We start from the raw sequence: 27,014 nt of genomic DNA, 5'->3' as shown, positions 1-27,014 counted from the left end.
GTATTGTGTTTGTCTGTAAAGTTGCTACAACTTTAAAAGCACAACTATAATGACGTGGGAAAATACCCGAACAAAGCTGAATACCATACATGTAAGTACCCGCGAAAACTTAAGTATACACACACACACACACACATGCACACACACACACCCTGTGTAGCTCATCCCACAGCATAACAAGTCCAAAATACTCTCAACGAAGTGGATAGTTTTTTTTTTTTCCTGTTTTTAATTTCAAAAAGAACATCCGAGTAAATGCAGAGGGAAAAATAAAAGGAAGAAAATGGACTGAGGAGGAAAAAGAGGAAGGGAAGGAGGGAAAAAGGGAAGGGAGATTTACACAGGGTTATAATCCACTTGACCCTTGTGTTTGGAAACCATAAAAACCACAAAGCCAACAATAACCAAGACACCAGTTACCACACCCAGCACAATAGGGATGACATAGAGAATATCAGAACTTCTACATTCTTCAGCTGCAGAGATAAAGATGAGGGAAAAAACAAAACAAAACAAGAGACAGAAGGTTAGTTAGCGATCAAAGCAAGTATTGGCAGGTAAATTAGCAGAAGCGTAAATAGCACTATACTTAAATTTAATTTATGTTGGGTAAGGGTTGGTGGGTTGGTCTTAACCATTTGGCTCTTAAGCTGTCTTCCTGATTTACCAAGTTTCCCAAATGAACACTTACCAGACAGGGCTAATTAGAGGAGTCCCTCTCTTAACTTGCACAATTGCTAATTTGCACTTCTTTGTAGCTGATCTTGTGGGAAGATAGGAATGATCTAACTATGTCCAGAATGGTTAAACCCCCCCCCGCCATCCATCCCAGCCTGATCCCATGTGGCTGGCTAAACCAAGTTGTTGGCTTACTATTATGATGACTGGGTAGCTATTGTATTAAGCCATGGCTTCGTAACATGTGAATCCAGCTGCCCTGTTCAAAAATCTGGTTCACATTTCAGGCAGAGTCAACACCGAGTCAAGATCTTGGGTTTAGGAACGCCAACACTTTCTGGTTCCACACACACACACACACATTCTCCATATATATATATATATAGCAAGAAGGTCAAACTTTTGCATGGGTTTGCAATTCTGGCTGGTGTCTTTGCAAGGTGGTTTAACCGAAGCAGCAGAGAAAACAAACACAGGATATTTCAACACCCTCAAAAATGCTTTTGTGACATCAACGTTTTACAAAAACACCCCATTTCAACAACACAGCTTTTTCATAAGGGTGCAAAGCACTAGCATAGTATGAAAAAAAAAAAACCCAACTGTTTGGAAGCATGTATCTCTTTTTTTCTTGAATTTCTTTAGTATAATTTAGTGTCATTCTTCTTTCAAAATGATGCTGAACATGTTAAAGTTACAGTGTTGGCCGCCTTTAAATCACCCCAAAATGGGTAGGTCCTTTCTATGCTTCTATTGGCTTAAATCCAAATTCAGGAGTCTCTTCTAAGCTGAACATAAGTCACCAATCCAACGACTGTTAACCTCAACGTCTTTCTGTTGGTAGAGCAGTTCTTTTGTGCAATTTTTTTTTTTTTTGAAAAGGAACAAACACGTGTGAGAAATTAACACCAATCCTTCTTCCTTGGCAGTTTGAAAAGGGAAGGCTTCACCCTGCATCGGTTTTTCGCCACTAGATCTGTCTATAGCCAGCACGATGCCGAATTTTAGTACAATATGCCATCACCACCAGCCAAACTAAGCCTACCAAGGCTACTGACATCAGGAGTGGCACGAAGAAGTTGTCCCCTGATGGAATGCAATCTTCAGCTGGATGGAGAAAGGGTGATAAACACAGTTAAGCAGGTGACTTCTTTGGAAGAGAACATCATTCTGGCCTCTGGCCCAACCGTGTTGCCAAAGGCAGCTCACCCATGTTTTGCTTGTCCAACACAAACCACAAAGCAAAGCAGATCTCCCCGCTTGCAAAGCCCTCAGACACTTTGGCCAAGAGAGCTTCTTGTAGACCTAATGAGCTCAACAACAGTCCAAGCTTATGGAACATGTTAAGGTAACTAGATGCCCCTCTAAGAGATATAAAACTCAATTCCCAGCCAATATGACATCTGATTGAAATTCTGGGATCTCAAGAACTACAATTTGGAGGATGTTCACATTGGGATCTGTGGTTGTCGAGACTCAGTAAGGAAAGACCAACTCTCTCGTCCACCACATTGCTCCAGATGTTCCTAGAGAACTGGAAATCAAAACAAGGAAGCAATATTCTTTCTCCAGCAGGAATTCTCCAGCCATGGTGGTTGGGAAACCAATTTGTGGCTTAATAATAAACCGGGCCACTGTGGTTTATTCAAGAAAATCATTTTGCAGTATAACTGATAAAGCAAAATCTCCAGGAAATCTCTCTAGACATCTCAAATGAATCCCTCTTTTTCCTCCTTGGCTAATATTTCCATTTATTTAGTCATTTAGGTGAATAACCAGCGCCATTTGCTTTGGTAACAATAATTCTATGACTCTCATCACGAGGAGCAGAATAAGCTCCAATGATTGGCTTTGCCCAATAGACCAAATGACAACTAAACTAACCACGATGGCTTAATGCATGGAACCGAAGAGCACCATCTCCAAGTCTCCAACTAATGTCTACTTGGTTAATGTATGTTTCGTTGGAGCAAAGATATATATCTCCAGATGAACTGTATATTCTAAATTCTGGTAATTGAAGTCCAGACATCTTAATTGACTGAGTTTGAAAAATCATTGGAGGGTGCTACACAGGCCTTTCACATCCAATGAGTGCTTGCATTTACATCTGTGATTGTGGTCGACCAGAATAAGACAGAAAAGCATTTCCTTGTATTGATATGTCTACCTTGGGAAATGCTTAAAGCTGGCTTCTGTCTCTGCCCAAACTGATCACAACAAAACCCCACAACTTTTAAAGGGAGACTTCCTAGGACAGGAGTCTCCAAACTTGGCAACTTTAAGACGTGTGGACTTCAGATCCAGCCAGCATGACTAGCTGAGGAATTCTGAGAGTTGAAGTCCACAAATTTTAAAGTTGTTAAGTTTGCAGACTCCTGTCCTAGGATCTAATCTTGTTCTATCAATAGTGGAGATCGGCTGTTATACACATCTGCCCCCTATTGTCCAAAACATGATAGGAATGATCTGGCAGCTGGCTCGCATCGGCAACAAGGCCTCCTCTGGGCCACTTGGGTGATAAGCCAGGTGACCAGTGAATTCCAACCTTACAATCACAGAGCGGACATTCTAATGAAGTCAGACTTGTCAATGCTTTAAGTTTCAGTATTGGCAGCTTCCCTGATAGGAGGTAGTGCTTGGTTGAGGATTTGTGTGTAATTTGTTAAGAAGGTGACAAGAACCGGCTCCCTATACAGGTGTCTCTCAACCAGGGCAACTGTAAGATGTGCGGACTACAGCTCCCAGAATTCTTTAAGATATGTGGACTTCAACTCCCAGAATGCTTTAAGATGTGTGGATTTCAACTCCCAAAATTCTTTAAGATGTGTGGACTTCAACTCCCAGAAGGCTTTAAGATGTGCGGACTTCAACTCCCAGAATGCTTTAAGGTACGGACTTCAACTCCCAGAATTCAGAACATTGGCTGGAGGATTCTGGGTGTTGAAATCCACGTCTTAAAGTTGCCAAGTTTGAGAAAAATAATGGCTTACATTAAAAAGACACCTTAGCCAAAGTGAGACTCATGACAGACAATAAACAATAATAATAAACAATTTTCTGATGCAGAGTGCTAAAAGATTCCAGTTGAAACACGGGCAAATTGTCTTCAAAGACTGCTTTTTCTAGAGAAAGGTTTTCAATTAAGCATCACCAAATTTCCTCATGAACAGGAGAAATTTTTATTAGAGAACTATGTGCAAACAGTCAAATTCCTACACAGAAGTACAAACATAGTAAAGACCATAGTTGCTCCAACAGTTAAAAGCAGACATTTATCAGAACTGACACACGCCGGTTACTCTATTGTTCAGACTTTTCGTTGGGTGCAAATTCAACAGAGGCATTGATATATTTTCAAGTGAAAGTACATGCTTGGTTCAGTCTTTGTAAATATCTACGGTAGCATATAAATAACGATTTGACAAATATACTAACTGGTACTTGTTAACCAACACACACATACACAAAGAGCTGTTGAATCCACAGAGTAGTGCAAGAGTTATTTAAGTACAACCTTAATTACGGTTGCACATTAAGGAGAAAAGCAAGATATTAAACTAAGGGTCTTCAAACTTGGCAAGTGTAAGACTTGTGGACTTCAACTCCCAGAATTCCCAAGCTAACATGTCTGGAGGAGGAATTCTGGAAGTTGAAGTCCACAAGTCTTAAAACTGTCAAGTTTGAAGACCCCTGCATTAAACTAAGGGTAGGATTACTTTATCCTCTTCATTTTTAGAATAGGCATCATTATAGAGCTACTGCTCACTTAATTGTTTGTAAAGTAGGGAGTTTTAGTACACTGAAAGCACCTTTAAGATCCAGTTGTGAAAGTGGTTTAACTGGCAGAGAAGCCCACTGCTATGAGGTTGGCTTAACAATCTTTTGTGGCCTTTGCATTATCATCAGAAAAAAATAAAACCTTAAACAGTAGCCCTTTGCATGTTGTTTTTGTTAAGAAGGCTTACAATGGGAATTTATGCGCTAACATTCTACAGGCACTTCAAAGGAACAACTTTCTGAGGCTAAGATCCTCAGATCCATTTACACATAGCTGCAAATACAAAAAGTGCAAACTGTTTTTTCTTTAAACAATGCCTGTCTTCTATTTGCACCCAGCTCATAATAAGCAAGTCCTTCAGCTGAAGAGGAATTTAAATCCTCGGACATCTCCTATGCAAACTAAGGATACTTAAAACGACAATGTTTCTCTCTCTCTCTCTCTCTCTGTGTATATATTTTCTTAAGTTTTCGCGGGTACTTACATGTATGGCATTCAGCTTTGTTCGGGTATTTTCCCACGTCATTGTAGTTGTGCTTTTAAAGTTGTAGCAATGTTTCGGCAGAATCTCATCTGCCATCATCAGGCTTCTGTATAGTGTTCATCTGTGAGTATACAGTATCACAGATTAACACAATACAGAAGCCTGATGATGGCAGATGAGATTCTGCGCAAGTTTTCAACGCATTATGTTGTGCTTTTAAGTTGTAGCAACGCTTTGGCAGAATCTTCTGCTATCATCAGGCTTCTGTATTGTGTTCTGCTTATACAGAAGCCTGATGACGGCAGATGAGATTCTGCCAAACGTTGCTACAACTTTAAAAGCACAACTATAATGACGTGGGAAAATACCCCGAACAAAGCTGAATACCATACATGTAAGTATCCAGGGATACCCACTCCTCCAATATTTAAAAATGTTGCTATTGTGTTATTTTAAGTCTCAAAGAGCCAAATGGAGTTTCGGAATTAGTCACTGCTATCAAATTGATAAAGAGAGAGAGAGAGAGAGAAAGAAAAAAGAATGCATTAAGCTTATTCAGGCTGAAGTAGTTAACCCAATGGATTTGTTTGACGTCATATGCTGAAAGAAAACAACTTTGTAGATAGGCCTAGATTCCCAGGTTACAGTTGTTATGGCACCTAGGTTAACCATCGTTTGTACACAACATAGAATTAGCAAATGCTTTGATTTGCACTCCTATTGCTTTAACAACCTAAATGGACCCTGGTTAAAACTAACCCTCTTTTCAAGAATTACTTATTTACTGACTGACTGGTACAGCTCTACATTAACCCTATTTCAAGTTTTAAAAGTTTCATTTCAGGTCTGAGTTTGGCCATTCCTAAGCTCTCCGACGCAGTTTGCAAGTCCTTCTTACAATGAGATGAGATCAGTTGTTGGTTGTGTTTCATGGGAGAAGGAGCTCCCCGTTTTTAAATAGAATCTCACAAGTTTTACACAGTTGGCTTCCATGTGGGAAACGGGCTTTTAAGATCGAAGAACAGTCAAACCACCAGGCCCTACAGGGTTTGATAGCCAGCGTAAGTTTTCCTTCGGCCAATTAAGTAAGTGGTCACTATTATGACAACCAAGCCCGCAAGGGCAGCTCCAACTACAATTGGGATTAGAACAGTGTCATCATCCTGCAAACATTCTCCCGCTGTAGATGAGAAAGGGGGTGACAAAAAGAAAGAATGCAAATCAAAAGATGTTTGCTGAAAAGAGAACCTAGAGAGTCGGTCTTCACGCAGACATTACAAACCTAATTTAGAGAATTCATCTTAAGAGATGCCTTCATAACATTTTCCATGGGAATTGAGAAAAAAAAAAAAAAAAAAAAGAACAGATGACCAATTTGGAAGACGTCAAGATGGCCTTTTTGCCAATGATTGAAATTAAATCTGGCCAGAATCTCAAAAATGGCTAAAATTCCACCAGAACTCTTCATTAACTTTTCTTTTAATATCATGGTTTCTCCCTCAAGATGTTGGCATTCCGGCTAGCAGTTTTATATGCTCTTATCATGAGGACATCAAAACCTCGTGAAATCTGACATCGTTTTCTAAGTTACGGGGTTGCTTCCGCAAGTATCTTGGGAATATTCTGGCTTTCTTGCATGCCAACTTACCAGCTTTTAGGTTAAAATTTTCCATAGATGCTTAAAGGTGATGCAACTTTCATAACACACACACACACACATATATATACATATTTAAAAAACCCTGAACATTTGTTGGGTTAAAAGAATGGTGGGGGAAAAAATGATCAAAAATTTAGATTAAGAGGCCAATCCAGGCTTCAAGTCAATCTTCTCTCAGTCCTGTTCATCATCTGAAAAGTTTTGGCTCCAAAAAAGATGATTATGAGACATTCAAAATAAACTTAATTCAACACAAAACTACCTTTATAGCATTTACAAGTATGTTTATCTTAAGATAAATTTGTTTTAAGATGAAGAGGCTCAAGAGTCAGAAGTTCTTAAGTTTTTTTTTTTTTAAAGATATTCAACGTTTTGAGAAAAGGGACATAAGTGTACTTGAACATTCTTTGAAAATTGACCCCAAGTATTTTCACAGCAGAAATCTTGATTTTTAAAGGAACCGGCTACGGTTTTCTATGAGATATATCAGTTTCTCTACCCTTTATGAAATGCACTCCTCTTTCAATATATACCCCAAAGCTGTTGTCACAGCATAAACTCTTATTGTTATTGTTAGTTTTACCTATTCTCTAGCAATAACCATTCTGGCTCATGCAATTCGGGGACTGGAAGCCATCCTGAAATTACAACCATTCCTTCAGCCGCCATTTTGAAGTTACAACCACGATTTTGAAAACAGAGGCTCAGAACGGGTTCTCGCACGTACGACTGTCACAGAACCCCCAGAATATGATCAAAATGTGGTCGCTTGGCAACCGGCACGTATTTGTGAGGATTGCAGCGTCCTGGGGTGATGTGATGGCCACTTGCGGCCTTCCCAGGAGGCTTCTAAACAAGCAAAGTCAGTGAGGCAAAAAAGGTTGCAAAATCGGGCTCGACTCTCTTGAACAACGGCCTCCTTAGCGAGAGAAATTTGGCTCTGGTTTTGGTTGTAAGCTGAGGATTAGGTGTTTCCACATTGGATTGTCCCTTCGATGTCCCAAAGGTGCTTCCCTCCCAACCCAAGAGGCAACTGGACTTTCTTGGTTTTTCTTTGAAGACGTTTGGCTTCTCGTCCAAGAAGCTTCTTCAGCTCTGACCGGATGGTGGGGAATGGAATAAATGCATGGCACAACATAGGAAAACCAACTCATCTGGACTAGGTTCTGCATTTAAAAGACAAAAGGTCGCTCTCTTTTGAAGACAGCAAAGTCCGCATTTTGGATAGAGAGCATCGCTGGCTAGAAAGAGGGGTCAAAGAGGTCATCTAGATCAAAATCGAACATCCCTCTCTCAACAGAGGGACAGGGATACAACATCATCTATCTCCAGTCTACAACACAGTCCTTTCAAGCAGTTCTAAGAAGGCTCCACTCTCATTTGCACCACCCAGGTGGCCCTGAGGACACAGATAAACCTCCAAGAGGCCTCAATGACTTGCTAAAAGGATGCAAATGACCAGCTGTCTGCAAGGAGTATCAATCCTTCCATTCCCCACCATCCGGTCAGAGCTGAAGAAGCTCCTTGGATGAGAAGCAAAATGTCTTCAAAAGAAAAAAACCAGAAAGTCCAGTTGCCTCTTGAACAAACAAACAAAAAAATGTCAACCATGACCTGGATGAATAATAATCTGCATAGACATTTGTCCCTTGAATCTTTAGATGGAAGAGTCCTAAATCTTCCTTGGCTTTTTTCTTCTTACCTGCTGAAAATTGCCCTTCTTCCACTTCAAATGGCTGGATCTTTAAATCAAAGATGTTTATTTTATAGCCAGGGCTCACCAGGATCGATTCTTCTTTTCGGCACAGGTATGAGTTCCCCATGGTGGTTTCCCAGTTGTTGAGGGTGTGATTTGAGGCCGAAATGGTAGCTGAAGAGGAACAAGATGGTAGATGAGCTTGGCTGGCAATAATGTGTTGTTTTCATTTATTTTAAATTTTATATCCCGGCTTTATTTTTTTAAGATAAACAATTAAAAAGCAGCAAAGAAATTAAATACTCCTTCCTTTTATTTTCCCCCACAATAACCACCCTGTCAGGTGAGTTGCACTGAGAGAGGATTGGTCCCAAAGTCACCCAACTGGCTTTCAGGTTTAAGGCGACAGTAGAATTCACTGTCTCCTGGAGATTGGCCCAAAGTCACCCAGCTGGCTTTCATGCCTAAGGTGGGACAGCCTTTGGCTTTCTAGCTTGTTACAACCCTTAGATCAAAGTGGCTCTCTCTATATTTAACCACCTGCTTTCTTTATACAATAGCGGGTGCTATATTTTACCATACACCAGTTTTGCAAGAGGGGGGTTTATGCATTTCTGGTTGTCCACTGTAAAAAAAAAACAGAGTCAAGGAAAAAGATTCTCAGATAACCTGGTCATGTTTCTAGGGAGTTGTTTTATTCAATAAACACCTCTAACCGCTTCTTTTTTGTTCAAATGCATATGAGTTGCTCAATATATTGTCCATGGCTAACTGAGTTGCTTGATACACATTTAAGCAACCAACCACTTGTGTTTTGTTTGCGTCATTATTAAGTAACCATTGTCTGCTTATTAAAAGAAAGGCACCAAACAGATCTCTAAGAAACCAGAGTCAAATGAAGCACTGAAAACAAAAACAAAAAGGCATTTTTGCTGGGGGTGCCTTTTGGGAAACAATTTCAAGTGATGTTTACTTTCTCCAACCAACCTAATTCTTGGTTTTCTGTTTTGCTGGTGACTCATTGACCTTAGGAACTGGGTGAGGAAAGACAGTTAACCATATCCTTCTCAGAGTCAATATCCTGACAAAAGTTTGTGCCGTTCTCTGTTGGAGGATTTCTTGCAAAATATTTTTCGTTAAAGAAGTGCAAACTGTCAACTCATAACATATTTCTATGGTCTTTTTAGAGCTACCAACAGAAAGGGAAGGGAGAGCAGTGCAGCAGCTTGCAAACCGAAACTGCATTCCGTAAATAGTTTTTCAAAGATAGTAACTAGGTGACTGAAGTTTCTGCCACTGCAAAATTCTGTCATGCCCCTGTTGGAGACCGACTCCGAGGGAGAGGAGGAACGGCCGACAGGGAGTGGAGAGGTTGTGGAGGAGCCTGGGGAAGAGCAGAGGCCGGCTGGGCAGTCCGAGGAAGACCCAGGCCATCTCTTCTCCATCCTAGGGCACACAGGGAGGAGAGGTTACGGGAGAGACATGAATGGCATGGTCTACAGGGGGAGGAGAGGGCCTTGATCCTCTTCATGGGCTGCAGCTGTGAGAACTGGTTAAAAGGACGGACATGCGTATGGGCCAGTGCTGGAAACAAAGCGTGGAAATATCTCTAGTCTGTCGTTCCTCTCTGAGTTTGGCGTCCTTCCCAGTGTGTGTTCCGATATCTGTGGACGTCTTCAAGCCCTTATCTTGCCTGGTTCCCTTAATTGCTTCAGTGTGGTTTGGGTTGTTTTTACTCTTTATAATTTATAGGCATTTTTAGTTTAAATGGCATTTCCTCCTTTCCGTAATTGTTTGTGGGGGAGTTTTTTTTTTGTCTCCAGTCAAGGATATTTGGAGCTTGGAAGCAAAGTGAAGGAATAAAAGGGGCTTCACCTGTTTTTGTGACTGTGTTTATTTTGTATCCCTGGGTCATCACAAATTCTAACTGGAGAGCATGATTGATGATTCTGGGCTATGGATGGGTCCCATTGGAGAATATGAATTATGATACACCCAGGGGGGTGGGAGGAAAACCAGGGTCAAGGGTGACAATGAATGATATGTCTCAGAGTTGGCTACGCCCAGGCAATGCTGGACATGTTAACTCCCAATAAATCCTTTTGAAATTTTGGAAGTTTGGTTTGACACTCATGATTTAAATGCGGGGTAACTGCCAGAATCCTGACACAAATTATAAAAAGTCAGCCCCTTTTATGGACAGGTGGGCTGACAGAAACCTCTTGTTCAAAACACAAAGCAAAAACATTCTACAGGGTAGTCCTCAACGTACGGCTGTCGTGTGGAGCCCCAAAATCTCTGTTAAGCGAGACACCTTTTAAGCGAGTTTGGATCCATTTTATGACCTTTCTTGCCACAGTTGTTTAAGGGAATCACTGTAGTTGTTAAGTGAGTAACCTGGTTGTTAAGTGAATCTGAGAGGATCTTGTGACCCTCCCAGGGACACTGAGACCGTCGTAAATACGAGTCGGTTGCCAAGCGCCTGAATTTTGATCACCCGACAGTGGAGACGCTGCAAGCGGTCGTAAGTTTGAAAAAGGGCCGTAAGTCCCTTTTCTTTCAACGCCATTGTAACTTCCAATGGTCACTAAACGAACGGTTGTAAGTTGAGGACTACCTGCAGTAGGCTGCCAGTGACCAAACCTCTCTTACCATTTGGTGAATCCGCCACAGTGATATCCACTCCTTTCAGATAGAATTTTTCTGAAGAGGTCGAATTTTTCTGTTTCACAAAACGAAACACCAATTAACACATATACAACGGACATACTTTTACCGAGAATACTTTTCAGGGGAAACCTAATAGCACGAACATTTAACGACCCCATAATCCCTTGCGGGGTGGAATCTAGGCAACTGAATGGAGCTAGCAGGGTGTTTTACTGGCCAGGTGCCCTTCCTGTCGCCAATGCGGAGTTTTGTTCAGTGGATACATTCTCATTGTGCCCAACCTACTACCTAGGATTGAACTCACAGCCTCCTAATTGTGAGGCAATTGTGAGCTCCATTTCTAGGCCACTGCACCACTCCTAACAGCACAAACATACCGTTCAATTATATTTATTTATTTATTTATTCTGGTGCCGGATGCCCTTCCTGTCACCAATGAGGAGTTTTGTTCAGCAGATATATTCTCCTCGCGCCCAGTGAGAGAAATACCTACCTCCTACCTAGGATCGAACTCACAGCCTCCTGATTGCGAGACGAGAGCTCTACCTCTTGGCCACCGCACTACTCCTAACAGCACAAACATACCGTACAATGGTAATTTATTTATTTATTCTGGGGAAAGAGGGTGGAATTACAGCACCCTTAATTCTCTGAAAAGCGGAGCAGGGAAAAATAAATCCCATTTTTGTTTCAACAGAATTTCATTGATTGCACCGGATCGTTTTTCCTCCCTTTCATTCCATGAAAAATGACACTTTGGGTGTCAAGCTCCTAGCAGGCAACCTACTCAAATGCCTTTAGCATGGAAGTAGATGTAACAAATGCCTAACAGACTGAAGTCCCAATTGGATATCTCAGTGCTGCTGGGTGTAATCTGATACTGCAATGGGCTGTTAATTCACGGTTTGATGAAAGCGATCCAATTTTGAAAGACTGTAAAATGGTCCTGCAGTGGCTGCATTTAAGGCTGAAGCAATAATTCTGGAAAAAAACTGGTGGGGAACTTCTTTTCTTCCTCCAGCAAAAACTTGAAAAGGCTTCCCTTGCTTTCTCTCGTTTTATCAGGAAAGGGTAAATCGATTTGCAAGGGGAAAATAAAACCTAAATAAATAAAATCGGTGCATCAACTGGTAGATGCCCCAGTGGTGAGCCTTGGTGGTGCAGTGGTTAGAGTGCATTACTGCAGGCTACTTCTGCGGCCTGCTGGCTGCCTGCAACTTGGCTTCTCACCAGGCTTCAGGTTGACTCAGCCTTTCGTCCTTCCGAGGTCGATAAAATGAGGACCCAGATTGTTGGGAGCAATAAGCTGACTCTGTAAACCGCTTAGAGAGGGCTGGAAAGCACCGTGAAACAGTATGTGAGTCTAAGGGCTATTGCTATTTTTCCTTACTATTACCATCTGGCAGACGGTACAGGATAATAAAAACAAGGACAGCTTCTATCCCAGGGCAGTGACTCTGTTGAATTCTACTGTGTAGTGCAATATTCATGCAATATCAGGGGTTTACAATTCAATGTATAGAATGTGGAGGATGGGTGTTTGTGTTTATTTTCATAGTCATAATGTACACTGTAGATGACATTTAATTTAAAGTTGTAAAGTGAAACCCCCCCCCCCCCCCCCCCCCCCCCCCCACCCCCCCCCCCCCCCCCCCAACCCCCCCCCCCCCCCCCCCCCCCCCCCACCCCCCCCCCCCCCCCTCCCCCCCCCCCCCCCCCCCCCCCCCCCCCCCCCCCCCCCCCCCCCCCCCCCCCCCCCCCCCCCCCACCCCCCCCGACGGCAGGGAAGTAAACTTAACTATTTTCCTTCCTTCCTTCCTTGCCTCCCTTCCTTCACTGCCTCCCTCTTTCCTTCCCTTCCCTTCCCTATCCATCCATCCATCCCAGCTCAAAGCTGACTCAGCCTTCCATCCTTCCAAGGTCAATAAATTGAGGACCCGGATTGTTGGGGGCAATAGGCTGACTCTGTAAACCGCTTAGAGAGGGCTGTAAAGTACTGTAAAGTGATATATAAGTCTAAGTGCTATGGCTATTTTCCTCCCTCCCCTTCTATTCCCTTCGTTTCCTGACTCCCTCCTTCCTTTCCTTTCCTTTCCTTTCCTTTCCTTTCCTTTCCTTCTTTCCCTATCCATCCCTCCATCCATCCCAGCTCAAGGTTGACTCAGCCCTCCATCCTTCCGTGGGGGAGGGGGGAAATGAGGACCCAGATTATTGGGGGCCAAGAGGCTGACTCTGTAAACTGTTTAGAAAGGGCTGGAAAGCACTATAAAGCTGTATATAAGTTTAAGAGGTAGTGCTAAGTGGGAAGGAAGGAAATGGAGGGGGGAGGGAGGAACAGCTATGGTGGCGCAGTGATTAGAATGTAGTATTGCAGGCTAATTCTGCTCACTGCTAGCAGTTCAATCCTGACTGACTCAAGGTTGACTCAGCCTTCCATCCTTCCGAGGTCAGTAAAATGAAGGCCCAGACTGTTGGGGGGCCAAGAGGCTGACTCTGTAAACTGCTCAGAGAGGGCTGTAAAATCACCACAAAGCAGTATATAAGTCTGATTGCTACTCACCACAGCAAACAGGAAATCAACTTTAGTGTTTCCGTCACTCAACCGAAGCACAGCGGTTGTCTTGCCACAATTACCAGAGGCCACCGTGTTGTTTGGATTAAAGTTGCTTATCATGGGAGTCTGGAAAAAAAAAACAGAAGCATTTTAGCCCTTTTAAAGGTGAGTTTCTTCTGTTTGTTTTTTTTTAAATCTCCACCCACAAATATCTTTGCTTTGAAGCTCATAAAATTATCTCCAGGGCTAATCCTGGCTGACCAACAGAAGCGGGATGATTCTGTCTCACCGTACACATCTCTCATGAGTGGGAAGGCCCAGTGTGGCAGCTTGGAAACCGAAAGTGCATTCCATAAATAGTTTTTCAAAGATAGTAATAGGTGAATGAAGTTTCTGCCATGCAAAATTCTAACTGGAGAGCCTGATTGATGACTCTTGGCTATGGATGTGTCCCATTGGAGAATATGAATTACGATACACCCAGGGGGTGGGAGGAAAACCAGGGTCAAGGGTGACAATGAATGATGTGTCTCAGAGTCGGCTACACCCAGGCAGAGCCGGGCATGTTAACTCCCAATAAATCCTTTTGAAGTTTTGGAAGTTTGGCTCGAGACTCATGATTTAATTGGGGGTAACTGCAAGAATCCTGACACAAAAGCCTTAAAGTTGCCCAGGTTGGAGACCCCCTGCTCTGGGGAACTCAGAGCCGAAGAAGCTTCTGGGATGAGAAGCGAAACGTCTTCAAATAAAAACCAGAAAGTCCAGTTGCCTCTTTTTTTTAAAAAAAAAAAGCACCTTTGGGACAACCATGACCTGGAGAATCTCCTTAGACATCTGGGGAACTCAAAATCTTTTCCAAAACCCACATCCCACCTTATTTTAAAATAGGGGGTCTCCAACCTTGCTTACTTTAAGACTTGTGGACTTCAACTCCCAGAATTCCTCAGACAGCCAAGCCTGTTTTAAAAGGTGCACAATGGCTAAGGGCAATGCCAGAACCAAGAAACAAAGCATGTCACCATAAAGATTCTATTAAAATATCAACCCGGCCAACTTTTCAAAAAATTAACTCAAATTAAGCCGAGGTAAAAAAAAAAAAAAAAAAGAACCTTTTGCCCTGAGAAAAAAAATATGGAAGTCATTTCTAAAAGGAGGGCGTTCCTCCAAGCTGTGGTTGCCTTTGCTTACTGATTTAAAATAATTTTATTCTTCTATCATCCATAATTAATCAGCAAGGCGCCTTATAGTCTCAAGGAATCAGGATGCCCAGACATTACAGGCGAGATTTGGGAAAATTTACGCTTCCTCTACTCGTGAGCTGGGCACCCAAAAGCTACCAAAGCTCTTTTTATTTGTGCCCTTAATAACTTTTGCATGCTTAACCTGAACTGCAGCTCTGGCTTGGTGTGCAATCAGCAAAACCAATCGGCGAATGCATGGTTTGAAACAAAGGGCATTAATTAGCAATCGTTTACAAATTAACTCCCTGCTCTGGCCTGCTCCTGTCTTTGAACCAAGCAAGGATAGTAAATGGAAGGAAAAAAGGGTTGAAAAATCCAGTTTTTAATTTGTTTTTATACAACTGTTAATGGTCAGGTCAGAGCAAGGATTCTCTTGGCAGCTGAGAACACTGAATTTGTATTCTTTAAATCTTCTTTTAATGCCAATATCCAGGGCTGGATTAACACGAGTCTTTCAGTTTCTTCCCCTAGGGATAGGATTAAAGTTTTCTACGCTCCTTTTCTAACTTTAGCATAAAAAGGAGAAAGATCCACTCTTCTAATGCAATATTCCACCCAATTTCAGCCACCTCCTCGTGAGAAGCTTTCAGAGAACCTCAAAACTGGGGTTAAAAAGTCAAACCCAGAGATTGCCAGCTCCTCTATCTCCTTGTGGTAAGACGCCATTAGCCTCAAACGCTGTGACACAACACTCCACAATTGCCCAAGGAAGAAGCAAGACAGTATATGTGTTAAACCTGTTGGGTGACGTTCAGCTGCAAACCCATGTTTGCCAAAATGCAGGTAACTGGGCCAGATTTGACCGTGTAGCTTCCTGAGGCAGGTTTCTCCTCCGGTTGGATGGTGGGAGAAGATGGTGCTTCGGTGGCATTTGACTCTGAGGTACCGGTGGTGGCGGCCAGGGGGATGGATTTGCTGGCCGCAGGAACGGTGGACGCGGTCGCGTCATTATCACAGAGAGTCTCTGAGAGGAGAAAATAAGACAGAGAAATTTGAAACAGGAGCCCATTCTTTAGTTTAGGACACTTAAGTTTGTATCCGTCACAGTATAGGTAGTCCTCAACTTACAACCATAACTGAGCTCGAAATATCTTTTTTTGGGGGGAATACATTTTTATTTTATTTCGCAACATATCCAAGGAGCCGCTGATCCAGTTCTACAGAGGAATTATTGAATCTGTCATCAGCACCTCTATAACTGTCTGGTTTGGTTCTGCAACCTAACAGGACAGACACAGACTTCAGAGAGTAATTAGGACTGCAGAAAAAACCATTACTACCAACCTGCCTTCCATCGAGGTCCTGTACATACTGTACAAGTCAAAAAGAGGGCTGTGAAAATATCTACAGACCCCTTACGTCCCGCACATAAACTGTTTCAACTCCTACCCTCAAAACGATGCCATAGAGCACTGCACATCAGAATAACTAGACACAAAGACAGTTTTCCCCCGAACTCCATCACTCTGCTAAACAAATAATTCCCTCAACACTGTCCAACTATTTACAAAGTCTGCATTACTATTAATCTTCTCATCACTCCTTATCACCCATCCCCTCCCACTTGTGACTGTATGACTGTAACTTTGTCGCTTGTATCCTTACAATTTATATGGACTGTTTCCTAGTATGATTTGATTGCTTATTGTACCCTATGACCATCATTAAGTGTTGTACCTGATGATTCTTGACTCTTGACAAATGTCTCTTTTCTTTTATGTACACTGAGAGCATATGCACCAAGACAAATTCCTTGTGTGTCCAATCACACTTGGCCAATAAAGAATTCTGTTGTTCTGTTCTGTTCTGTTCTGTTCTGCTCTGTTCTATCTACTCTACTCTACTCTACTCTACTCTACTCTAACCTTTCAATTCCACAGTGTGTCATCTGGGTACATATATTTTAAACATATTCACATTTAATATACATTTCTTACTATAATATCGCAGTTACATTCATATTAAAAAATGACTCATCCTTATTTATCTTATCATTGTAATAACCTTAATACATTTTGTCTTATAATCATTTTAACTTTTCATTATTTTTCCAACCTTTTATAAAATAAATCCCATATCATAGAATATTCCGTTTCTTCTTGTTCTTTAATTGCCATGGTTAATCTGTTCATTTCTGCACATTCAAATATTTTTTATAATCAACTCTTCCTCTGTCGGATTTTTTTTTTCATTTTTCCAATTTTGAGCAAATACAATTCTAGCTGCTGTTAATATAGGTATAATTAAATATGGTTTTTTTCTTCACTGTAAATTTCAGGTAAAATCCCCAACCAAAAAAAAAACCTGAGCTAGAAATATCTGTTCTTATGCGAGGCAGCTGCTGAGCGAGTTTCGCCTCCCATTTTATGACCTTTTCTTACCACAGTTGTTAAGGGAATGAGTACAATTGTTAGCAATATGGCCATTAGGTGAATCTGGCTTCCTTGTTGACTTTGCTCAAGCCGCACAAGGGGATCCCAAGATCCCGGGACATTGAACATGTCATAAATATGCGTGTATTTATAATAAATACACGCCAAGCGCCTGCATTTTGATCACGTAATGATAGAGATGCTGCAGCGGCCATGTTAAAAATGGGTGTCACTTTTTTCAGTGCCATTACAACTCCGAGTGGTCATTAAACAAATATTTATAAGCTGAGGCCTACCTGTATACTATGAAACTCAATATTTTTCCCATTGGAAGCTCTGACCCTACTGTAATTTCCCTCAAACTTTGGAAAACCTCCTGGGGATAATGGGAACCGAAGTCAAATGTTCAAGGTAAATATAAAAGTTCCCCTCGCACATACATGCTAGCCATTTCTGGCTCTAGGGGGCGCTGCTCATCTGCGTTACAAAACCAAAGAAGAGCCAGCGCTGTCCGAAGACATCTCCGTGGTCATGTGGCCGGCATGAGTAAACGCTGAAGGCGCACGGAACGCTGTTCCCTTCCCACCAAAGGGGTCCCTATTTTTCTACTTGCATTTTTTACATGCTTTTGAACTGCTAGATTGGCAGAAGCTGGGACAAGTAACGGGAGCTCACTCTGTTATGTGGCGCTAGGGACTCGAACTGCCAACCTTTTCTGATCGACAAGCTCAGCGTCTTAGCCACTGAGCCACCGTGTCCCTTTATGGATGTTCAATTATGTTGCAATGTTTTCATGGGCGTCCACAGACCAGGTGAGTCATCTAAAAAAAGGATCATGAAACGTTCGTCCCAGGAGCCAAAGATAACACCATAGACATTGGCCAATCTGAGATCTCTACGGTGAGATGATGCTGACCCTTCTCCATGCCACATCCAATGGTTTTATAGAGTGGCAGTTGAATATTTATTTAATGACAAAATCACAACCTAGCTTAGAAGAAACTGGTCTTGTGGCTGCTGGTTCCCTTCTCTTAACCCTGTGCTACTATCTCCTCATCTTCTGCTCAAGGTGACCATCTCATTAGCCCATGGTGAGGCCAACACTGATATCAGTCCCATAAATGCAGCCTTTAAGGCAAAGATGGCTCCCTTTATGACTTGTGGACTTCAACTCCCAGAATTCCTGAGCCAGAATAGCTGGGCTCAGGAATTCTGGGAGTTATAGCCCAAGTCATAAAAGAGCTATTGTTCTTCACCCCCTGCTTGAAGGGAAACATGTCTCTTGCTAGAAAGAACCCCCTATTCACGAGCGTCCAACGGAACACCTCGATTCTCGGGACAAGGAAGGGTTTACTTTTTTCCAACGTGGGCGCTGGGCAGTTTGCAAACCCGTCGAGTACTCTTGGGCTACTCACTCTGGCTACTCAAGCGTCCGTCTTGAAGGAAAGCTTGCAGCGTCACACTCTGGAACGTCTGGGTGACATCGCCGCTTTTCACCGTGTCTTCAGTGTCACAACTAAAGGCCGTATTTAGCGGAACTGGGTTGGCAGGAAAATTGGCCATAACGGTTATTCGTTCTGTAAAGAAATCCAGAAGTTTGAGAGGCCAAGGCTGCCAGCTGAGGCTTGCAAATATATCAACCTAAATGTCTACGGAGAATTCTCGATCATCCAGATCATGCCTATCCCAAAGATGCTTTGGATTTTCTGTGTGTCGTGCCCCTGTTGGAATCTGATTCGGAGGGGGAGGCCAAGCAGCTGACAGGGAGTGAGAGTGTGGCTCCATTGGCTGTGGAAGAAACTGGGGAAGGGCAAAGTCCCCCTGGGCAGAGCAGGGAGAGGTAGAGCAAGGGAGAGGAAGACCCAAGAGGACCACCCTCTCTTCATCCTAGGGCATGCAGGGAGGAACAGAGAAGGGAGCAATGTGGGTTGTGTGGCTTACTGGAGAGGAAAGGGCCCTGATTCCCTTCATTAGCTGCAGCTGGGAACACACTGTTTAAAAAGGGAAGCTGCACACAGCAACTTGTCTGGTATGGCTTATCTGGGTTCCTGGTGTCTTCCCAGCTATGTGTGTTTGGATGGCCTGTCAAGTCTGCAATTCCTTCTCCTGCCCAGTCAAGTTAATTACTGCAGCGTGGTTTATTTGGATTTCTAGTTACAGTTTGTATGTGCTTTGTTTTTGGACTGAATTTCCTCCACTTAAAGACTGTTCCTGGGAGAGTTTTTCTCCAGGCGAAGGTAACACACATGGACATTGAGGACAAAGTTGGAGCTAATAAAGGGACTCTTCTTGCTTATTTGAATGTGTTGCCTTTGTGCCACGCCCTGAGTCATCACACTTTGTTTTCCACCCTCCCTTTAAAAAAGTTTTGCTTCTCATCCAAGACGTTTCTCCAATGAACTTCAGTGAGCTTCTTCTGAACCGAAGAAGCTTCCTGGATGAGGAGCGAAATGTTTTCCAGGAAAAAAAAACAAAAAAAACCAAGAAAGTCCAGTTGCCCTTTGGAGAAAGCACCTTTGAGATTTCAAACCTAAAATTCCTTGCAGGATTCCGGAGGCCGAGAAAGACAATGGTGCCCCACTTGAACTTAAGCTAGCAATCAGGGTGTGCAAACCCGTAATTGGAAAGATTCCAATTAATGTGACAAGATTAATCCAGCCAGGGGAAATGTCTTTCTAGCCAAGATCTGTTGCAAAGAACTGCAAGGGAAGGTGGGAGAAAGCTCACTTTTTACCTCACTCAAGAGATACAGGCGGAGTGGCATCTTAAGTATAAGACAGGAGATCAAGAAGAATGAAGCACCCACTCAGTCTTGCTCAACTGAGCTCAGCCCTTTTGCTAGCACTCCTTGTATAAAATGAGGAAATTCCCTTTCAGGCCAAGCCAGTTTAAGTTCTCCAGGAGAGGCAAGGCAAGAAGTAAATCAACCTGGAAGTTGGAAGAGTAAGAAGCGTGGGGTTTTTTGCAAGAGAATCTTGCCACATTTGGGTTTTGCAATAAGCTCGGAGGGCGGAAATACACCACCTGTTTTTCCTCATGACAAAACCTCTTCCACATAACCTGAGCACTTCATACTATGTTAAAGACACCAAAATTCTCCCCTCTGGGGACTGTTATGGGGCAGTCCATGATCCTCACAAGATTCAGTTCCAGTTTCACCTCAGTTATTTTTTTACAAGATCATTTCTCCTGCTTTTGATGGCCTCCTCGGAGCCTTGAGATATGAATTCAGGATTATCTAAATCGGATGAGTTGGGCTGATATGAATTTTATAACTTCAAATTTCCACCCAGAGTAGGAAGGATTCAAACTTTCAATTTTCTTTCTTTCTTTTTGGGCATTTTGAGGCACTTTCACTGAGCAAAACAAGGACTTTGAAAGCCCTGTAGATATCTCAGAGTCAACGGCAGGAATAAGACGAGTAGTTTATGCGTTAGATTGATACTGCCCTTCCTGCAGAGGGTGGGAGATGGTATTTCACTTTTATATATATAGATATATGTTTAATATCCCACTTTTGAGATGTTTCCCCTGTTAAGATGGTGGATAAAGGCATTTCCAAGCTGCCAGAACCACCCAGAGAAGTTCAGAGGCGCCATTCAAAGAGGCAACATTCCTTCAGCTGGCGAACGATCACGACAGAACCAAAGCAACCTGAAGTCTCCAAACCTACCTTTCCTTTTAGCATCCGGAAAGAACATCAAGTCTCCGGTGTTGTAGACAAAGGTGATGGCTCCTTGATAAGTCTCTTTGGTCTTTGTGAAGCTAATGGACCAAGAATTCCCGTCCCCAAACTCAATAGAAAGGACGGGGCCCGAGGTCGCATTCCCACAAGAGGTTCCGATGTAGCTCAGGTCTTCCGGGAGCATAAACGTAGATGTTTTCTGCAAAAAAGATTTCAAACCAAGCGGGAGCTTTTTTTTAAGTTGAATGTGTGTGAGACCCCTGATGAACTCTGGCTGGAAAGCATCTACGGTCAACGTTGAGTTGGGTGGAGACATGACAGCAGTCTTCTAATATTTGAGGGGCTGCTAGTTTCCGAGGCGCCGGAAGACAGGACAAGAAGCAACGGGTGCAGGGGTGGGATTCAAAAATCCCAACAATCATTTCTCTGCTCGATTGCTGGGTGGGCATGGCCTACCGTAAAAATGGCTCTCTCCAGGAGAGCCATTTTTCGCCTTTCCCAGAATCCGGAGGCTTCCCTCAGGCCTCTGGGAGGCCACCCCTGGGCTCTGGAAGCAGGGAACAAGGCAGTTTCCGCACTTCCAGAACTCTAGGAGAGCCATTTTCCGTCTCTCTCTCTCTCCAGAGGCCTTTTGGGAATTAAATCCAAAGGACTTGGCAGCCCTCTGGGTAGTTTAACACAATTTTCAAACAGGGCTGTTGAGATGCTTCTGTTTTCAGGAAGTAGAGGTCCCCCCCAATTTTCCCATTGGTACCTTAAATACTGGGAAACAAAAATAAAATAAAAACCAGGCATGCTTACAGATTCATCGGTTCCTTCGTAACTTATCGAGAATTTCACCATCCATTTTGCAAACAGACAAGACATGTTAGCGTCATCTTTCACCTCCAAATCTACCGCGTAGGTCTGGAAAACAACTAGAAAATGGTTTGCCCAGTAAGCCAGTGATACAATTCATGTCAAAATGTCCCACCGCCCTGCATTTAATTGAGAAAAATTAACTAGTTGTTGGAAGGCTTGCCTTCAGAAATTGTAGGTGCTCTCTCACTGGAGGCTTTTGAGAATGGTATAGGGCAGGGGTGGCTAAACTTTTTGGGCTCTGTGCCAAAAATTGTGTGCGGGCTTGCACGCTCGCACTTGCATGCCAGCACCCAGAAGGCAATGCACCCCCCCAAACCCCCTACACATGGGTGCATAATCCCAACCCATCCACGCTGCCCCCTTACCTGCACTGCACCTCACAGCCGATTTTCAGCCCGTTTGAGGCCTTTTTCGGCCTCCCAAAGGCTTGAGGAAGGCTTCTGCAGGCTTTGCAGGCTGAAAAATAGCCCCATTTCGTCACTTCCGGTATTTTCAGGAAAAAAAAAAAAAAGCCTTCCTCGAGCCCTTGGGAGGCCAAAAAAGGCCTTAAACTGGCCAAAAATCAGCTGTGAGGCACACACATGCCCAGGTGAGGTAAGTTTGCCTGTAGCTTGCATGCCGGCACAAATGGCTCTGCGTTGCCACCTGTGGCACACATGCCATAGGTTACCATCACGGGTATAGGGGATTAAGATTAATTGTGCAAAAAGCAAATTTACAAAATAGACCCAATCTATTCCTCATCTATTTTTAATCTGAGATCAGAATCAGTCTTCGAGGATATTTCTGGTGGGGGGGGGAAAACTAAATTTGTTTTAATTTCCATTTAAATAGAAGTGTTGTGTGTGAATTGCAAAATAGAATAAAAGCCGCGTTTTATACAGTCACGATCACCTTTCTCCCTTAAATGCATTTCTCTTTGTGTTCAGATTATAATTATGTTTGAATGTAGGAGAGAAAGAAGCCGCTTGTTAATGAAAAAAAAAAAAAACTTCAGGAAGAAAAATTTCACATCCGTAATTATCTTTCAGTCATTCTGGCCTAAAGCTGATTTTTATCTAGACTGATGAATTTAAAACACCCACGCTTCATTAGCTATAAAAAAAAAAACCACTGCTGATGAAGATGCTATTATAGAAACAAATGTTTGCCTTCTCACATTTCTTGGAGGGTGGATAGAAAATTCAAGGGCACGTGCATATTTTAGAAGTCTCCCAACCCTATTTTATTTCTGCCACCCAATACTTAATTGACTGGATGTCACTCCAGTATGGTAGTAAATTTTTGATGTAATTGCAACACACATGTCCCAGCCTGTCTTTCCCAGACAGAACTCCTGACACGGCGCTTAACAAACAGGTTTAAATGCTGGTTTAACAGCTGTTAAAACCTCTGCAACTGAAAATCCTTCCCTCCTAATTAATCTTATATTTTAATGATGTGGCCCCCCCCCCCCTTTCAAATTGGACAAATGTGGTGAGGCTTGCAAGATACATTTCCCCACCTGACACACAAATACAATAAGAACAACTTTTTTTTAAAGACAGGAAGGCTAAGAGAAGCATTGAAATTGCAAGAAGAAATTGCTGAAGATGCCAGAGTTTGAACAGGAAAACAACTAGACCAGAGAAGGAACTCATACCAAGCAGAGACCAAATTCTTTCCAATTCTATTACAAAACTCAACAAAAAATGTAACTGGCACTACACCCCTTTCTTTTAAAGCAGGACAGAGTTGTTCTATATGTAAAGATCAGCCATTTATTTATTTTTCTTTCATTCATCTCTGATTCTTGGAGGTTGACAGGACAAATCCCTACAGTTTTCTTGACAAGGTTTTTTCAGAAGTGGGTTGCCTTCGGAAGTTGTGGGAGCATCATCACTTGAGACTTTTAAGAAGAGACTGGACTGCCATTTGTCAGAAATGGTGTAGGGTCTCCCACTTGGGTGGGGGGTTGGACTAGATGACCTACAAGGTCCCTTCCAACTCTGATTATCTGTTAAGGGTACATGAAATATTCCCAAACTGAAATCTAACTATTAATCTGTTAAGGGTTTGCGCCATTGCCTCCTTTCCTAGGGCTGAAAGAAAGTGACTGGCCCAAGGCTTTGTGCCTAAAATGGACTTGAATTTATGATATCTCCATCTGTAGCCAAGTGCCTCTGAAGGCCTCTCTATGCGATGCATTTATTATGTCACCATGACTGACTGTCATACATGAACCCACAAGTCCAAAAACTGATTTCAAGCTTCACTAAACTTGATATCAAAATCTGAAAGGAGGTGAAGTCCCAGAAACGTGTCCTGCTAACACTGGCTGAAGAGTTGTGGTTCCAATACCCTTAAAACTTCAAAAGATTTGGATGAGTTTTAGGAACCTCAGTGTTTCAATCGCTGAGAACTCAATCAAGGATGGATCAGGTTCCCCTTCAAGGATAGGGAATTCTCTCTCTGAATTTCTAATTGACAACTGGATCATAAATGGCAGTGGGATCCAGAGTCCAGCTAGAAATCAAAGGCTGAGCTTATACACAACATGGAGAGACTGTAAACTACTGAGGGATTTTAGTTTTTGATGATGTCACAACAGCCTTGTTTACACAACAAGTCAAGTCACAAAAGTTGACCCCTGCTGGATTCAGAAGAGCCTCTTTATATTCACATCCAAGCCACGGTTGTGGCCTTTTTGTTCTCCAACCTCTGAGAAGTTCTTCCAACCTAGAAACACCTATTATTATTTTTTTAACAAGGCTCACTCAGCCATCTCCCTACTTGCGTGTTGAAGACCTTCAAAGTTTGACATGCTCCCCTTTGCTCTTGGCAAGACAAACCAAGCCAGAATTTGGATCTGGATTTGGGTGGGTGGAGGATGTCCAGAAAACTCTCAGTTGGACTGGGGAGCTGAAAAATATCAGCCAGAAGAAGAAAAGAGCAAGTCAGCAGAAATCCACCTTTATCTTCTCCATTCCCTGACAGTCATACTTGCTTTTCAGCCTAAGAGAAGGATGCCAGATTGAGTAAGGCTGCTTGAGCAGGTATAATTTCCCCTGAGTTTGTAATAACTCAGATGAGTAATAGCACCTGACTTCTTTTGGCTAATCCTCAAAAACTACTCAAGGTTGGGCCAGGTTTGTGGTTTAGAAAGGAGATAAGAACTCCCAGGGCTTCAATGTAGCTTGGAAGTGGAACCAACCACTTGACAGAATATAGTTCTGTAAATATCTTGTGGCCCAGAATATTGTGGGTTCCTAATCTTCTTAATCTTCTCTTCCAATCTTTTTGGAGGGGTTTCTCCTCTAACATCCATTGTTCACTCCTCCATTATGAGCAGGACAACGCAACTGCTTGAGTCTCACTTCAGATGCAACTTCATCCAATCTCCTCACAACCTTTTGAAGGCATCTCAGAAGCTTCCCTGCCTTTCATGGGATCTCCGCTCTTCTTCTCCTGAGCTTTTAAGGATGTACCCCCGAAGTCTCCATCCTCTTCACCTCCAACCACCAACTCATTTGGAGGAGACAATCCAAGCACTCTCAAACTTTGGGGTGCCTAAGTTGCATTTTACGAGATCATTCTTCTCTGTTGCCCTCTATCTTTTCCACCCCAAATTCGAGGAAAGGGACACCCAGGAATGCTCTACAGCCCTATTCCAGGCATCCACTCACAACATTTGGAGGGTTCCCCAGTGCACCCCCACTTTTAGGGTGTGGCAATTGCCTCCCCCCACTTTCAGGGGAGCCCTCCTCCATCCCTCTCTACCGCCACCTGAACATTTGAGGGGGGCACCTCCGAATCTTCTACCGCCCATCCCATGCATCGAATCCAAATTCGGGGTGCCTTCCACCATCCCTTTTAGAGCAGGGGTCCCCAAACTTGGCAACTTTAAGACTTGTGGATTTCAACTCCCAGAATTCTGGGAGTTGAAATCCACAAGTCTTAAAGTTGCCAAGTTTGGAGACCTCTGTTTTTGGAGCTTCACTCCCACTTTTAGGGCATGTCTACTCCTGTTTGCACTTCCAGCTTCCCCACTTTTTAACGCCCCTCCCTTCCGCCTTTGCTCTCTGTTTCCACCCTCAATTTTTTTTTGGGGGGGGGGGGGGCAGCATGCCCGAATTCTCCATCACCTCTCCTCCCAGGCAGCCCTTTCTCCATCTTCAGGGTATGCCCAAGCGGGACCCCTACTTCTGGGGGTGCTTCCAAGAGACCTTCAGCCACTTCCACACCCCTCCCTGAATACTCTTTCCATATTTGGGGGGTGGTGTCACCCCCTGATTACATTCCCAGGGAAGCCCACCCCCCAAAAAAAACCTCCTTCCAGGAGACCCTCCACTGCTTCTACCCCTCCCTCCCCATGGGATTCCCTCCTCCCTGAATGATCTACCTTTGGAGGGTGTCACCCCCTTATCGCATTCCCAGGGCAGCCCAGCCCACCCCCAAATTCCTTCCAAGAGACCCTCAGCTGCTTCCACCCCCTGCTATGATGGGGGATTCCTCCCCCCCCAATGCTTCCTCCATCTTTGGGGTGGTGGTGTCACCCCTCATTGCATTCCCAGGGCAGCCTAGCCCCCCACAAAACTGCTTCTAAGGGACCCTCGGCCCCTGCCTCCCCACTTGAGACCCCAGCTCCTCCCTCCCACTTGAGACCCCCATCCCTGAGTGCGCTCTCCATCTTTTTTTGGGGGTCTCATCCGATTATCGCATTCCCAGGGCAGCCCAGAGCCCCCCAAAACTGCTTCCAAGAGACTCTTAGCTGCCTCCACCCCTCCCATGGAAGACCCCCACCTCCCCGGATGCTCTCTCCACCTTTGGGGGTGTCAACCCCTTTATCACATTCCCAGGGCAGCCCACCCCCAAAAACTGCTTCCAAAAGACCCTCCGCTGCTTCCACCCCTCCTTCCCATGGGATACCCCCTCCCCGAATGATCTCTCTACCTGTTGAGGGGGGTCTCACCCCTTATGGCATTGCCAGGGCAGCCGAGCCCCCCAAAAAAACACTGCTTTCCAGAGACCTTCGGCCCCTCCCTCCCCATTTGAGAGCCCCCTCCCCGAATGCTCCCTCCACCTTTGGGGGTGTCCCCCCAACTGTATCCCCAGGCCAGCCCACCGCCCCCAAAGTGCCTCCCTCCCCCCAGGTTCTCACCCAGGCCGTTGAGCAGCAGGGGCAGGAGGAGCAGGCAGCCCGAGAAGAAGGGCGGTCGGAAGCGAAGCCGAGGCGGGTCCATGCCGAAGCGGCGAGGAGAACCAGCAGCAGCCACGAACGGAATCCCGGCAGCGAGACGAGCCGCGCAACTCGCTCAAGCCGGTCATATGGCCAAAGCCAGGGGGCGTGGCC

General features: G+C 43.7%; 1 protein-coding gene across 4 annotated transcripts; it reads right to left on the bottom strand.

Moving 5' to 3' along the window:
• Positions 1–209: 209 nt before the first annotated feature.
• Positions 210–27,014, bottom strand: LAMP2 (lysosome associated membrane protein 2). 4 transcript variants are annotated; one of them, XM_087972176.1, is made up of 9 exons: positions 26,823–27,014; positions 21,623–21,738; positions 20,810–21,020; positions 18,552–18,713; positions 15,502–15,728; positions 13,530–13,649; positions 10,952–11,021; positions 8,306–8,473; positions 210–476 (listed from the first exon to the last, which is right to left on the bottom strand). In XM_087972176.1, the coding sequence occupies exons 1-9, from the start codon at positions 26,902–26,904 to the stop codon at positions 337–339; spliced, it is 1,296 nt and encodes a 431-aa protein (XP_087828302.1). In that variant the 5' UTR covers positions 26,905–27,014; the 3' UTR covers positions 210–336. The 4 variants fall into 4 exon arrangements, with proteins under 4 accessions (XP_087828302.1, XP_087828303.1, XP_087828304.1 ...); XM_087972177.1 differs by having other exon boundaries at positions 210–1,785; positions 26,823–27,001; XM_087972178.1 differs by lacking the exon at positions 210–476 and adding an exon at positions 5,261–5,438 and having other exon boundaries at positions 26,823–27,001.

This window comes from Notechis scutatus, chromosome 10, assembly GCF_049901735.1.
Source record: "Notechis scutatus isolate UNSWTSFEM ecotype Mainland chromosome 10, rNotScu1.2, whole genome shotgun sequence".
Classification (NCBI taxonomy): Eukaryota; Metazoa; Chordata; class Lepidosauria; order Squamata; family Elapidae; genus Notechis; species Notechis scutatus.
The sequence above is the reverse complement of the archived record's forward strand: the minus strand, read 5'-3'. Positions and strand labels throughout refer to the sequence as shown.